Genomic DNA, 16,636 nt, shown 5'->3' with positions numbered 1-16,636 from the left:
GATGATTTTGCATTACAGGAAAATTTAAAAAAGTTAAATGATCAGACATCTTCAGATCTGCAGGGGTACAAAAACTTTCCTGATTAAGAGTTCCCTCTGACATTGATTAAAAACAGGTCTGGGTAAAATAACGTTTTGAATGATATAGAGAAAAGAATGAGTTGTCTCTTCTAGAATCAAATTGTTAGAAAACTTATATGTAATTGAAGTATAAACATTTGAATGTGAAATTTGAAGAATTATCATCCCATGTTAGAGGATATTGTGAGACATTCTAGAAGTGGAATAGTCTGTGATGAGAAGGTGCAAAAATGAGAGTACTCTCCTATCATTTTGATTTACTGTCAGGAGGCAAATGAAAATTAGTGTAGTTCAAGAAAAATTTATTACTGGAGAAAGAGAATTAGAAAAAATAGAAATCCTCAAATGTTTAAGTCTCTGATAAGCTGCATCTGAATCATATCAAACAGCAGCTACTCTTCAGGAAGGGAGTCCAAGGCATTTATTGTGTTTTGTTTTTAATTCCAATCACTGCATCAAACTTAATATTGAAGATTCTTCTCATGGCTTTCTGGAAACGTTCTGGAAAGATTCTAAAGGAAAGACAATGCATGAAAGAATTTAAGGTATCAATATTAAAGGTCTTCTAGGCAATATGTGTATAACAACTAAGTGTCCTTATGTTTAGCTACCTTTCAAAGATGCTTTCATGTTCAAATATCTATATGGTACAAGATCAGCACATTCTCTGAACCAGACAACTAAGATCTCACCAAAGGGAGGCTTTGAACTGCTTTTTAGGACAATGAGGGAAAAAGCTTAAGTCTCCAGATTTTAAAACTATATATATATTAATAGGAGGAGAGGGATAACTTGAAATTTAATAAGTAATATTTTCTACTTAACTATAGATTTTTCTTTTCCTTCTTAATAAACTATGAAACACACAATTTCTTTTGCTGAATTTCGTTGGTAAATGAATCCTCTCTATCACCATATATTATCAGCTGCAGAGACAGGACATGTCAGAAATAGTCCTGAATCCAGTCTTTCTGTTCTCCAAGGTTGATTCACAACATTGTGCCACCTCTTATTGAATACATTTAATTTCTTTAAAGCAGAACACTAGCCCCTGAACACAGTAAGCATAAGGCTACAAATTTTGAGAAAAAATTCATACCTAAACAGACCAGAAAGTGATTAAATAAGTTGCATTGCTAAATGTAAATATTTTACCTGGTTGTCTATTTGTTCAGAAAGAAGTCAAACAAGTAGATTAATCAGTTCAATAGAATATAAGGTATGAAGAGATTTTTATTACACTTGACTGAGTTCATGAAATCATAGACTTGGAGCTAGCAATGACCTTAGAGATCATTTAGTCCTACAGGCTAAGGAGTATTTATTTCCTTTGTAATACCTCTGACAGAACATGCTCTTCTTGAACCTGCCTGCTTCATACAGCTCTTTCCATATTTCTCTGGAACTCCCTTTGTTCATTTCTAATAGCATAAAAGTACTGCTTTATAGTCACCTACTGTATTTATTCATTCTCCAAGTAATGGGCACACACACACAACTATAAATATTTTTGTACTTTTCCTTTTTCACTGACCACTGTGAGGTACAGGCTTGGTAGTGGAATCATTAGGTCAAAGGGCACAAACAGTTTAGTAACTATGGATCATAGTTTCAAGATGCTTTTCAGAATGCTGACTAATTCATTCCTCCAACAATCCATCAATCTGCCTGTTTTCTTGCAGTTCCTTCAATATTTATTATTTTCTTTTTCTTTGGTCACTTTTGATAATTTAAGTGAGTATAGGGTAGAACAACAGGGCTGCTTTAATTTATAATCATCAAAAATAAATGATTTAATTTATTTTAATTTAATCATTTGCAACATTTTCCCATATAGATATAGAAAATATAGATTTCTTCCCATGGATGCTGCCACCTTTCAACTATTTATCATTCAGAAAAAGGCTCTTATTCTTTTTGAGTCTGTTTTCTATATTTAGAAAATGAATTTATATAATATTCCCTCCACCTCTTCTATATTTGCATACTTCTACCTATGCATCCTAAATGTTTCCTATCCTCTCCCTCTTTTCCACAGTGTGCTCTTTCTTCACCCCCTTTTCTTTTGTTTTTTTAGACATCATCAAATATTTATGATTTTAGAAATATTCCAAGGTCTTCAGTCTCATGTGTTTCCCTGTGACCCCCTAATGAAATTAGGGTTTTAAAGGGACTTTTAAATTATCCCCATCTCCATCAGGATGTAAAAGTTCAAACTCATAAAGTCTGAATGTTTATTGTATTTATGTCTTTATGTTTCCCTAGATTTGTGTTTATATTTTAATGTTTGTATTCAACTCTGTTCTTTTCATTGCAAATGCTCATAAGTACTGTATTTCACTGAAGATCCATTTTTTGCCCTCTGAAGCATTTTACTCAGTTTTGTAAGGTAAGCTATTATTGGCCTAAATCCTTTGCCTTCTCTAACCTTCTGGTTGTAAGGTCTAGGCAATTTTGTTTTAATTCAGGAAATATGATATCCAGACTTTTAAAAATGACTTTCAGGTAATACAATAGTGAATTAATTCTCCTTGATCTGTTTTATTGATTATTTGTTTATGATATGAGATACTTTTTTATTTTCTTCTTCTTCTTTTTTTTTTTTAACAATATTGTGACTTTGTTTTAATATTTCTTATTTTCTGGAGTCATTATACCTTTGGTCCATTCCAATTTTTAAGCAGCCAGGTAACTTCTTGTATTAAGGTATTATATCTTTTACCAAGTCTCTCTTCCATAGATCTCATTTTTTTCTATTTTTTCCCTCTATTGTTCTCATTTGTAATATATTTAAAAAACTTTTAACTCTTGAATAATTTAATTTTTACTAAGAACTCTACTTAGTCTTTTTCTTTGAGGCTTTGCTTATAAGTATTTTGGAATTATTCTTTTCCGGGTTAATGTCTCAGAGCCTCATTGATATTATAATAGTGTTTATTAATATATTTTTATTCATTTTTGGTGCTGAGATCCTCTTACCTGGGAATATAGATCCTCTCTGGATCTGAGTAACTTCATTGAGACCCTTTTCCTTTTTTTGGGATGGGGTGGGGGTAAAAAAACCCTTCCTTTGTCTGGAGTTTGAGAACCTTCTCTTCCAGAGATTGGACAGAGTAGGAAAGAATTTTCTTTCCCCAGCAGTTGTCAGAGTTCCTCTCTCTTCCAGGTTTCTTCACCCTGGTAGCTGAGTCTTAGAACCTTCTTCTTCCTCCTATGATCTACATTGGAGGCCTGGATTGTAACTGTGGTTAGTGGTTGAGTTATGTTGTGGCCCAGGGGTGGACAGACTGAGCTAGTTTGCTTTCTTTAACTTTGCCATCTTGGCTGGTCCCCCAAAACAGGAATCATTTCATGGAAAACCTCATTAGAATGATGAACCAAAAAGAGATATTGACTCTTTTGGGGTCAACCATCAGTACCATATTCAAATATGATACGAGCCTTTGGGAGCCCCTGGTCCAATGGGTAATTAAGTCCATTATTAAATATATTAACGTTTAGTAATTTAATTCCAAGCTAAACAAATAAGATTTTATCTAAACATTTAGTGTTAAATCTGACATAAACATCTAAGTTTAAATTTCAAATGCTGACTCGAGTATAAAATATGCTTACCTTTCCAGCAGTGTTATAACACTTAAAGAAGATGGAACAAAAATCATTTTTTGTTCAGTTAGTATGCCCTTCATGAGCTTGTTTACTACTTCCTCTGGCTCCAGTGTAGGTAAAAATCTGAAATTAAATGGAAAGCTTTAAAAACTATTTATATTCTATTAAGGCTTTATGCTTAACTTGGTGACAAATATAATAAAAATAATGAATAATATAACTAAAGATATTATTTGTACTATAGAAATAACTGTAGAAGCTAAACATTACACTTGCTTTAATTTTTGAGAACTATTAATTACTAATAATTAATTATTTATTTTAATTTTTATTCATGATTATATTAATTATATATATAACATATAATAATAAATAATAACAAGGCAAATGATTTTATAACAAACATAACTTTTACTATACTATTCTAAGATAGGACTTAAATTATATATAAACATATAATATATATAGACACAGATTGGTATGTATGTATGTGTACGTATACATACATATATCCATTTTATCGTTTTTATCTTATGCTATTTGAAAAACTTTTTTTATTCAATATGCATTGCCTAAAGGGGTGAAAACTACATCTAATGTGACTTACTTTCTTCCTCTGTCAGGAAGAAGCTATTATCAGAAAATTCCCAGACTATTCTCTGAGTATCTTCAAACAATCTTATGAGATACAGATTAGCATTCTTTAGCTAGTTACATTTCATTTGGCTCCTGACCCCTCCCTCTAAGCTTCCAGGTCTGGCCCCAGACCTGTGAGTTTCTCCCTTTATTTCTCTGGGTAAGCTTTCCCTATAAAAAGATCTGCTTACGATGAAAATCTTTGCTAAATTCTCTTCAGGACTAAGCCCACTATGAGGTACTCTTTCTCTCTCTCTCATTGTCTTCCTTCTAATGGCACCATTCTCCTTACTCTAGCTAACTCTGGTCAGTCTAACCTGCCAGACATGGCTTTCTTCTACCTCATGGAGCATTTTCTTTCTCTTGGTTAATTGTGAGTTCCTCTGGGGAACTTGTCTTTTCCATTGCTAACTATAAGTTTTACCAACTCTATTTCATATTTGCTATTCCTGGTGTGCCTATTTTATCTCTTATTTTTGTCTGCAAAATTTTCTCCTAAATAATTTCTTTTTGGCAACGAGAATGGACATTGTGGATTTGTCACATGTTTGTTTCAAACTAGGTATTGCTACCTTGACCTCATCATGTCTTTCTTGGTTCCTGAGTACAAAGATTTGCTACATGCAATTTCTAGTTACCACCCATAGTACTGTCATTATTTTGCGAACTAGGTATTTTCCTTCAATTAGAGGAAAATGAAAACATAACACCAGTATATTATTTCTCATCTCAAAAGTGTAAATAGCAATGCAATACACAGGTCATCTTCAAATTTCCTTTAAAAAATTCCTTATGGAAAGTTAGATATCCTTCACACAAATTTGAATTATTTTTGAGATTTTCTTATTCTACATGTTAATACTCATACAGGTAAGTTTGCAGTACTTGAACATCTGATTTGAAATAACTGCTCAGTGTCTATATTCAGCTAGTATTGGGTGGGTCTAATAATATTAATAGCTAGAATTTATATAGATCTGAAGTGACCACACCCCGCTTCAGATCTTTTGAGACTAGTATAAGCACCGGTATTCTAAGTTTTATGCAATCTGATTCCACTCTCCTCCCCTTCTCTTTGATTCACCTGAAGACCAATCACACAGGTTCTTATCTTTTTTCTTTCTTTTTAAACTATTCTCTGTGGTTAGAATTTGTTTTGTTTAGGACTAATCCTTCCTTAATCTATACCTTTTTGTAATCCTCCTCTTACTTCTCCCCTTTCCCTCCAGTTGAGTGAAATGCATTTCTGCCCTTAACAATGTGTTTGTATTCCACTCCTTCCTCCTAGTTTGTATGATTTTGTATTTGTGCATATTTGAAATAACTTCCTCCTATTCCTAACTCTGTCTTCTTCCCCCCCACCTCCCACAGTGTTCCTTTTCCTCTTCTTTTTGTTTTAGATAAATATCAACAACTGCTGCACTCCCACCCCTAACAAAACAAAATAAATCAACCCAAAAAGCTACTACTAGGTCCTTTATCTCATATGACTCCCTTTATGTCTCTGCATTATTGTAGGGTTCCAAAAGGATATATGTATCATCTCGAATAGAAGCAGGTAAAGATTTCTCAAAAGTCTATGAGATGTAGTATGTTAGACCCTAGGTCTAAGCTTCAGGAAGTTATATAACCCATAGGAAGTTATATAACCCACCATTGCCGACTATTGGTCAATGGTTACTTCCTTTACAATCCATCCAATGAATCCAAGTCTTTTGCTATTTAATTCACTCTCTGTTTGCAGCTTGGGACTACACACACCATGCTGGGTTGATTAGTTGGTGTGTTTGGACCTTTCCTTGCAAGAACCGAATAAATGCTTACTCTTTGTATCTGAAGATGCCTCTGAGTAGTCAATAGAATCCCATCACACACAATCTCTCTATATTAGAATATGTATAGTTTATCCTTGCAACCCCCTCATGATTGCTCCCTAATATTTATATGTAAATATTTACAGAATACATTCTCTTGATTCTTATGTTCATATTTCAAAGTTTCTATTCAGCTCTGTTCTTTTCATCTAGAATGCTTGGATATTATTTCATTTGAGGTCATTTTTGGAGCTATTTAAGAATATATTGTTTTCCTGGGGAAATTATTCTCAGTCATAATTCTTTATTTTTTGCCTTTTTGAATATTGTATTCCAAATTTTCTGCTTCTTTAAAATAGTTGATGCTAAATCTTGTGTGATTCTGACTGAGATTTCTTCATACTTGAATTCTTTTTTTTCTAACTATTTGCAGTATCTTTTCATACCTGACTGTTCATTTATAGTTCTCTGAGAATCAGTAATGCTCCATCATTCATCTCTACTTTCTTCTATGGGGCAGTGCTGGTTATAAAGTTCAGAATTTGTGGATATATCCTCTGACTTTGGCTATAACTCATCCATCATGGAGTAGGATGGGGCAGTCTTAGTGGCTGCCATTAAAAAGGAGAAGCCTGCCATCATTAATACTCTTCCTGGCGTTCCTCTGACCCTAAGCCTGAGCTCCACACCTTCAGCCATAATCACCTTATATCCCTTCCTGTGTCTAGCTCCTTTCTTCCCTAGCTTTAAAAACCCTGTTGATCTAAGCAGCAATTGGGAAGGACAGCTGAAGAATGGGATAATTACAAATCCATTAAGTACAACTTATGAAACCAAAAGTTTTTTTCTTAAACTAATTTATTAAAATAGACCAAACATAAGCTGATGAAATCAAGATATATCTATATCTATATCTATATATCTATCTATATATATCTATATCTATATCTATCTATATCTATCTATATCTATATTACATAGAGCTATATATAAACATATTAATGTTTTAGGAATCTACTTAAATTGTTGCACTGTTATAAAAAGCTCCAGCTTCTTTTCTCTGCCTCATCATAATGCTTTAGCATAGGGATGGTTATTTGGGACTGCTGTATCTATACTGCTTCATTTCTCCAAATCAGACTCAATATCATGGTTGGTGGTAATGCACGTAAAACATGTATCCTTAATGTCTTTAGTTCACTAAGTTGGTTTGGATATTATCAATAAACCTCACTTTTGTGAGACTGATTGTGAAGTTAGACACAACTGACTTTTTCTACCACATCACAGAAAATTCTTCACCCTGAAAGTTCGCTCTACTTCTGGATTTCACAAATTGGAAATACTCTCCATCTTTCTCTTTCTCTCTCATTGGCTAATTCTTCCTAGAATTTTCAGTTTAAGAATGAGTTTAGGCTAGGTCTCTCCAGGTTGCACACTGGACTCTTTCAACTTTTACTGAGTACCTTCTCCTATTTCCACTCTCCCATTTTCAACTTCTTTTTTGTGTATTGTCTTCCTTCATAGAATGTAAACTCCTAGAGAACAAGAATACTGTCTTGAATTTGTATTCCCAGTGCTTAATACAGAGCTGGTACAGAATTGTCACTTAGTAAGTCCTTGATGACTTTGAAATTCCTGACTAAATTGGTAATTTATTGTCTGATTTTTCCTATTCTTCTGGAATCTCCCCATCTTTGAGGTATTTTGAAAACAAATCTCTGAATTCCATTTTGTTGCCTCCAGCAAGTTTCTTCTATACCTGTGTGATTGGGTCCTGTTGTTCATCTTCATAATTGTCATTTTCTATGGCACACTGAGTACTTTGTAGTAGAATATCAGTAAGAGGATTCCACTGTAATTCATGAAGATAGCATAGATCACTATTGGCAAACATGTTCCATTTCATGTTTTTTTACTTCCTCTAGTTTTATCTGTAACTGTTCTTGGGATAATTTGTTCTTAGTCTGGCTTTATGCCGAGATTCTTTGCATGTTTTTCTCCTTCACTGATTTTTGTGATCTTGTGACACAATATTACTCAAAATTTTCCACTTACTTCCCTATAATAATTGAAAATGATCATGTTTTTAAACTGGTGTTGCTCTTAACTCTTATATCTCTCTTCTTCACAAAGAAATCAAGTGTTCCTGGCTGAGACAATTTCTTCGCTTCAGTTACTTTTTATGTTGCAATAACTTGTAATTTAGTAAACTCTCTGGATAGTTAACTTCTCCTTTTTTTCTTTGTGTTTTGGTTAGAAATTGTACAAGAAAATCCTATTGGACTTAGAGACTTGTTCTATTAGCCAATCAGTATCTCCCCCCATTTTGGTTTACAAAAGCAATTAAGTTTTTCTAATCTTAAACTGTCAGTTGTGGGTTCTTTTAATTATGATATTCTTTCTTGTCTTTATTCTAAACTACAGATTTTAATACACACATTGTGTATTTCAACACATACACATTGTATACATGCATGTTTATTTAGTATCAATGTATATATGTGTGTATGTACATATATAGTGTGTGTGTGTGTGTGTGTGTGTGTGTGTGTGTGCGCGCGTGTGCTTTAAAAATAAAAAGGTTCTATGGTATATGGATAGAATGGCAGACAAACTCAGAAAGGCCTGTATCTAAATCTTGCCTCTACAACTTATTAGCTGCGTGACCCTAACAAGTAAATTACCAATCTTTTTAAGTCTCAGGACAATCTATATCCAATAGCTGTTTTTTCCCTGACTTTTCAAGGGGCATCATGTAACTACAAGACTTCCCAAAAAGGTTAGGAAAATGCCAGTCTTTCTGCTCTCCAGCATCATTTTGACCATGGTAGCTTATGCAGGGGAACTCACAACTAAGCAAACCTATTCTTAGGTCCTAAACTGTCTTTCCCATTTTTGTGTTTGTTTTTTGCTTATGTTAGATCAACAAAGAAGCATTTACTAAGTGCTTACTATATACCATGTAGTGTGCTAAGTAAGCACAAGGGGAAAGCAAAAACAGTCTTTCCTCTCAAGGGACTCACAATTTAATGGGTGGATGAATATCCCACGAAGGATATGTTCAGGCTTGGAGGTGACTTTGTGGGATCAAAAGGTTCATAAGTCCTATCAATGGAGGCAAAACTCTTTTGCATTTTTGTAGAGGATAGTTACCAGGAAGACGATTGATTCTAATCTGGTCACTTCATGCATAGACATTGATAGAAAATTGAACATGGAAAAAGTCAAGGCAAAATGGAAAATACCTAAAAAAAAAAATTTAAACCTATTTTTTGTTCTGGAGGGGTTTCTGTATCAGCTTCCCCACCAGATTATAAAATTAATTATAAACTGTTACTAAATCCTATTTTAAGTTGTTCTGTTAATGCTTGCTATGAGTGATTTTTGTGCCTTAATAGATAGCGCTGGACTTGGAATCCAAATTCAGATCCTGTCTCTGACACCAACATCTTTGTGCTTCATTTACTTAACTTTTATAATGAGAGGATTAGTCTTGATCCCCTCTAAAGTTCTTTAGAGCTCTAAATCTGCTGTCCTAATCTTAGTATTTCTTTTATGTTTAAACACAAAAGAATTATCTCTTATCTATCGCATACCTGATTCACATTGTATAATCAAATATCTTTTTAATCTCTCTTTTTGAAAAAATCCTGGAAGCCATAACTTAAGCTGTAAGTAAATTTTTTTCTGGAACATTGAGCTGTAGACTTAACAAGTCCAAGAATATGAGCACAGCACCTTTTCCTCCTCCACTTCAGCAATTAGAAGCTAAGTTTCTCAAGAATGAATTTAGTCCAAATTACATATCTGGATAGAGAAAAGGGAGAGAACATAAAACTCAATTCCCTATATGCACCTAGTAGCAGCTCCTTAATATTAGAAGGAACAAAAGGGATTGATTAATGTAGACTCTCATCTCTATTTTTAATACTTGTGACATTCTCTTAAGCAAATATGAGCTAAGATATTCTATATAATTTTATTATAGTACAATTCTATGCTTTATACGATATATAAAGTATTGTTGTTGAATTGTATGCCATTCTTCTATAATAAAGACAGAATTTTGGCTGAAGCAAATTATGAAAGTCTATAATTATTGTAAAATTTAAGAGTTAAATGATTATGGTCAGGGGTAGCTTGAAGCTAAGTTGTGAAATATGTATTTAAAAGATCTCTGTTAGAAGGCTGAAATAGGAGAGCTTTAGAGAAAGGGCTATTCTTACTCAACACAGATGGATTTTAACTAATCTCTTTCAGAACCAACTTCTTATATTTCCTTGCTTATATCATTAGGGGTAGTACTTGAGGATTAAATGGGATTCCATAAACAGTGCACAATCATGTCATATTATTGTTGTAGTTGTTATTGTTGTTATCATTATTGTGTCAGTCTTTTTCTGGACTCCTAGTAATTACTTCTTCATTCTTTCCTTTATCTCCCCTTGAAGTAAGTGGTGATGATGGTGTGTTCTAGACAGAGTTTGTCCTATCTCTGATAAGGTCAAACATATTATTTCTTTGTTTGAAAAATATTTTGTCATAATTGCTAAGAACTAAGGGAGGATATAGGGAATAAATAGAATTAAAAACCTGCTATACACATAGGTAAGAGAAGGAATTTAGCTTGGAACTCACCTGTAGGATGAACTTCCATGTTCCAATGAGGAGAGAAGATATAGTAAATAAATTCACTTGTCACATGATATTCTTTTCTGAACTCTTTTTTTTTTCCTGCCTATGTCATCTATGCTCCGACATGATACCAAACCTAAATCTTTGGGCAAGTTTCTCTAAAGTTTACCTAGGATGTTGTGATTTCCATGAAGCTGATGGTCATAGTAACTTACCGTTTCTTTTTTTTTTTTAAACTATTCTAAGTTTACACCTACCTGGTATTTGGATTTTTGATGAAGCCTGTGTTTATGAAATTGGGGCAGAGACATGATGTTTTGATTCCATTTTTTTCTAAGGCATCCATTTCTGCAGTAAGAGCTCTATGAAATCCAACAGCAGCAAATTTGCTTGAACTGATGAAGAAAATATACAAAAGGAACAATTTTAACATTGACATCTCTCCTAAATCATTTCTGCGACATCATATGCTCTTTTAAAGATTCACATTCATGTATAGGCTCTCAAGTGGTACAGCTCTTATGAAATTTTTTTTTCTTCATTCTCCCACAAATCTCTTCCAAGGCAGTCACCTATAGGACTAGGGATTTTCCTCATATCTTTTGACCATGTCAGAATATCAGTGGGGCCCAAGCACTGTCCATGACTTTGTACATGACTAGTATATCTCCTTTTCTGATCATACATCTCCCTAACATGTGATTTGTGCCATTTCACCTGTATAATCTTTGATGGTTCCATCATATGACTTGAGTAGCCTTGTAGAGGGCTGAAACTATTGAGTGGATGCACTGAAGTCAGGACTGCTGAGCACTTGAGGCTAACTAACGATTGGACAATACTCTATGGGCATATGCTTGGAAAATGGTCCTTTCCACTATCCTATGCTGACTCAATAATTGGTGTATAGAGGATTGTAGGAGGGACTAGGGGATGGAATAAGACTAGCTAGAGTCAGTCTTTGGCGGTAGCAGAGGGAGAAAGAGCTTGTGGCGATTCTGCTTCCATCCTGTTCAATTCTGCGTCTAAGACTAAGAATAAAGATTGAGGACTTTTGCTTATCCTGACTCCGGCTGATTCTAAGGTATCCTGGAGTGCTAGCGCGGTCGTCACATAGCCTAAATCTCCAATTCTTCACAGATTATATTTCATGATTCATAACTAAATAATATAACTTTAAGAATACCACTGCTGAAAAAGATGAACCTTTGTTTCAGAGAACTTAACTTGTTTTAGTCTTGAAAAGAATGGTAAAGGCAATACAATCTACTCTTCTCATTTTGTTTAATTGAATCAAGCTATCTGCCAAACTGAAACATTTCTTCAAGAAATATAGTTCATAAAGTCTAGCTATATAGATAATCCATCCAACTGAATATCAGAATCTGGACAATAGGCATTCTTTATCCAATTAAGCTTTCCTGTATGAATAATTAGGCTAAACTTTTCAGCAACTATAGATCTCATTTAGGATTCTCTGAAATATTCTTTCACTTGATGTAATCAAAATGTCACCCACAGAAACATCTTGAAAACTTCACCATCTCTATTTCTGTTCTTCACTAGATATATCTCCCATGACAATAGCAAATACCTATTTTATGCTTTGTTTGACACTAAGAAGCAAAGCCTGGCAAAATAAAATTATTTTTGTTTATAAGTTGTTTTTGTTTTGTTTGTAACAGAGTTCAATAAATATTACTTTATAGGAGATACTTTGTTTATTTAAGGCAGTATTTTGCTCCACTGAATCAAATAGCTAACAATCAATGAATATACTTTTTAATAACTTGTGCAACTGTAAAATATGGTGTTCTATGGAATACCATCCACAAAAAATCCTTCTCGAATATTCAGTAGGTTTCCTTTTCAAATGAATTCCCATTCAAAGAATGCATTCAGCTATTCTTATAAAAATTTTATGGAGACAGAAAAGTAGAACTATAAAATATTTGAATTTTCTCATACAGTTTTTTTGGAGTAATAGTAAGACCCATGATTTTATCATCCTGAGATATTTCAGTCATTTTGAAAATTGATCTTTCAATACTTATTGGCTCAAAATTTGTTTCATCTCCTCTTTGTATACAATTGGTCTAAGTCACCAGCTCTTCAATTCATCTCCATTTTGAGTATTATTTTTACTTTCTTATAAAGCATATCAAGGACTGTGATATTAGAGTCCAAATATTGAGGGAAAAGAGTTTGTTATAAAAATCTTTATAATTCTTTTTCATTTTCATCTATTCATTGTCTTTCCAATTTCATCTTTAAATGATCTTGGGATGATCTGGCTAACCCTTTCACAAACTTTAGACAAAACGCTAGAGCACTAGTTCTAGAATCAGAGAGGGCCTGAATTCAAATACAGCTTCAGATACTTACAAGCTATATGACCAAGGGCAAGTCACTTAACACTAATCATCTCCCAAGAGAAGAGGAGAGTAGGAGAAAAGGAAGGAGAGAGGGAGGGAGAAAGAATACTTCACATAATCTTTTATTTTCCTTCTCTATCAGATTTTTTTCAAATAAGATTGCATTCTAAATCAATGTTAATCCAGATGTAGTATCTCTTTGCTTCATAGGCAATATTTTCTGGATGAAGTAATTGTTAAGCCCTTTTGGTCTCATCAATGTGGTAACTGACTTATATCAGCTAAACTTTTAAAAAATGTTTTATTGTAATATCTTTATTCTTATGATTTCTTTATATTTTCTTTTTTATGATAATAGCATTTTATTTTTCAAAATACATGCAAAGATAGTTTTCAACATTTACTATTCATTCCCTCTTCCTTCCCTAGACATCAAGAAATCCAATATAGGTTAAATGTGTGCAATTTTTCTAAGCACATTTCCACATTTATCATCAGCTAAACTTCCATAGGAGAAGATGATAACCTGTATTGATATATACTTTATCCATTTCTCTTTTTTTGCTTGTGGCATTAACAGCTTATTTAAATTGCTTAGTTTGGAGGAAACTCAATTGCATGCAATATGTAATTTTTATCCTTCTAATTTGGTGTTGATTTTTATCTTTTTTATCTTGCTCTGTGATTTGCTTTTTAATAGATCGCTTTTTAAAAAGTGACTGCCACATCAAAAACTAGTTACCTGTTGTGTTAGAGGATATTCGGATTGATTTTGAGTTGTGTTATTTGGTACTTGACTTAATTTCTTACCTTCTTTTAGATGGATTCATCATAAAAAAAAAAATAAGGCTTCCTGTATTTTCCTGGGTTCACTCACTTTTGCATTTGAGACCTCAAATTTCTTCATTAGTTTTGTTTGTACAAAAACTTTTCAATTTGATATTATCAAAATTTTCTGTTTTGTAGTCAATAGTGATCTCTAGTTTTTCTTTGGTCATACATTTCTTCCTCTTCCACAGGAGACCTCAAATTTCAATGTTTATTTAGTTTTATTTTATCTTCAATAAATGTTGGCACATAAGCTTCAGGTATGATGTGTGATGATCTTTTTGGACCAATTATAAACTCTTCTATTTGGCATTTAAAGCTCTTCACAGTTTGGCCCCTTTGTATCTCTCCAAGTGTTCTTCCACATTACTTTTCTTTCTGCAGTCTATGGTATAGCCAAGAAAACTTGATGATACAGACATGAGTTTCCATGTCTTGCTCACTGGCCAATCCCATTCCTGGAAGAGTGTCTCTTCTCCTTTGCCTTCCAGAGTTTCTATTTCCTTCAGGACTTAACTCAAGGGCCGACCTTCTAGAGGAAGGTTTTTCTGGTGCCTTTTCCTTTAGTATTACTTTTTGACTGATTGGTATGTATCTTGCTGTATATCAGATGTACATGTGCACATTATCTCTTCAGCGAGAAGGCAAATTTCCTAAGGGCAGAGACAGTTTCTCTTTTTTCTTTATGTCCTTAATCGTAGCATAATTTTTGTCACATAGTAATCATTTAATAAATATTTGTTGACAGATTTGACTAAATATCTAGAGGCATATATCATTCATAGAGCACTGAATATGACATCAGGCTGACGTGGGTCTAGATCTCGTATGAGATGCTTATTGGCCATGTGATTTTAGACAAGTTTCTTAATCTCTCTGTGCCTCTGAAGGTTATACACTAAATAACCCCTATTGTCCCTTCCAGCTCTAAACCTATGATCTTAAGAACCTATTATAAGTATTGCAATACAAGATAATTAAGAATCTCATGAGATGATGCTTTTGCTTACTTGGCCTCATGACAGATCCAGTTCTTTTATTTGTCTGTCCCAGGAGGATCTGGGAGCTATCCTTTTACTCAGCTATAATTTTCCTTTTGTTCTCTGGTTTCACTTATAGTCATAATATCAATATTAATATTAATCGCACTTCAGTAGTATATCTGATCACTGCACAAGAGCCCCACATCTATGGTACCAACAATTAAGTTATTGTTTATATATGCTTTAAAAATGGTATAATTCTTAGCAATGTTTCTGTCATGGCAAAAGTTCCATGGAGCTGCTCATAAGACTGATAATTTCATTATTTTATTGGCAAAGAATTCATCACCAAGTGACTAGCACCTGTTGATAAATCTATCATATCTTAATTAGGTTAGGATTTGGAAAGTAGACAACGTCTATCAGTAGGACTATATTTTACTAACCTTGCAAGCATGACAGAATTTTTAGGAATTTGTTCTCTCCTGGCAGAGCATTCTAGCATCCAGGGTCACCTTGATGTTATGATGAAGCAACACAACAGGACTCTGTAGATGAATTATTTACCGAGGCAGCTATTTTGTAGGTCAGAAATATAGCCACATTGTAAGAAAATGGCATCAATGCCCTAATGATGACTTAGAGTCATATTGTAATTGTCACAGGAGGTTACTACTATAGTAGATTGCTCATTGTACTCCAGTATATTCAATAAACTTGGTTTTCCTTAATGCTCATGACTTATTAATGATCTTGGATTTTCAAAAATGGTCAGTGGAATACAATTTCTGGAAAGCCCTGCTGTGGTCAGAAAGCACTGACTATAGACCTAGTGACAGACCATCTGGGAATTGACAGCTACCAGGCTATGATTTGTTCAGTCACATCAACTCATGAAACGATCTACTAAAATGTGAGATTATGATTGCTCATCATTATCAAGGAAGACAGGAATGAAAGAATGGTAATACTATAGTAACATATCCACTATCAAAGAATTCTGGAGATTAAAGCTTAAAGTGGTGCTTCACAGGATCTAGGATGAGATGCCTTTTTTGTGTGTAGGTATTTTCATAAGTGAAATGTAGAAATGATGCTTTTCAGTTTTCCAAAGCTCTGTTGAAAGCAAATCCCATAACTGTAAAAAGAAACACAGGAAAGGTGCTGCTATCTAATTGAGGATAATGAAAATATTTAGTCTTCAATTTTTTTTTTTGTTCAAGAAATATCTCCTAATCACTGTCAGAAAAGGGATACAGAGCAACTATCAAAAGGGGCATCATGCAGGTTCACTGATTCCAAACTTGAGAATTCTTTAATGTAGGGAGCTCCTGGAGTATGGTTAGAAGATTAGGAGAATTGCTCACTTTAACCAGTCACTCAATTACAACTTTGTCTCTTCCAGGTGCTCCTGCTTAATCTCTATGTCTTTGTTTCAGCAGACAGAAGGTCAATTCAAGTAGATCAAGACTTGATCAAAAATTTCAAAGTATTTTCAGATTATAATTGTAAATGCTTCCTTAGCAAAGGAGGTTGGATTGGCTTGGGGAATGTGTACCTCCTACTCTGCTAATGTGCTTTCTGCACTTTTGGCATGACATTGAATTAGAATGTTAGTTCTTGCAACAAAGGGAAAGCAGACAACACAAGCCCATTCCATAGTCTTATATTT

General features: G+C 33.7%; 1 protein-coding gene across 1 annotated transcript in view; it reads right to left on the bottom strand.

Annotated features, from left to right (window-relative positions):
• Positions 1 to 366: 366 nt before the first annotated feature.
• Positions 367 to 16,636, bottom strand: part of HSD17B11 (hydroxysteroid 17-beta dehydrogenase 11) — a 28,051-nt gene continuing 11,781 nt past the window's right edge. Inside the window, exons 5-7 of the mRNA XM_051963884.1 lie at positions 11,036 to 11,173; positions 3,697 to 3,813; positions 367 to 593 (exon numbers count right to left, since the gene is read on the bottom strand). Of these exons, the coding sequence (XP_051819844.1) occupies positions 503 to 593; positions 3,697 to 3,813; positions 11,036 to 11,173 (346 nt within the window). The 3' untranslated portion in view covers positions 367 to 502. The remainder of the gene's footprint in view (positions 594 to 3,696; positions 3,814 to 11,035; positions 11,174 to 16,636) is intronic.

The sequence above is a fragment of the Antechinus flavipes genome, chromosome 6 (genome assembly GCF_016432865.1).
Source record: "Antechinus flavipes isolate AdamAnt ecotype Samford, QLD, Australia chromosome 6, AdamAnt_v2, whole genome shotgun sequence".
In the NCBI taxonomy this organism is placed as follows: Eukaryota; Metazoa; Chordata; class Mammalia; order Dasyuromorphia; family Dasyuridae; genus Antechinus; species Antechinus flavipes.
Note: the sequence above shows the minus strand (reverse complement) of the source record. Positions and strands in the feature narration are given on the sequence as shown.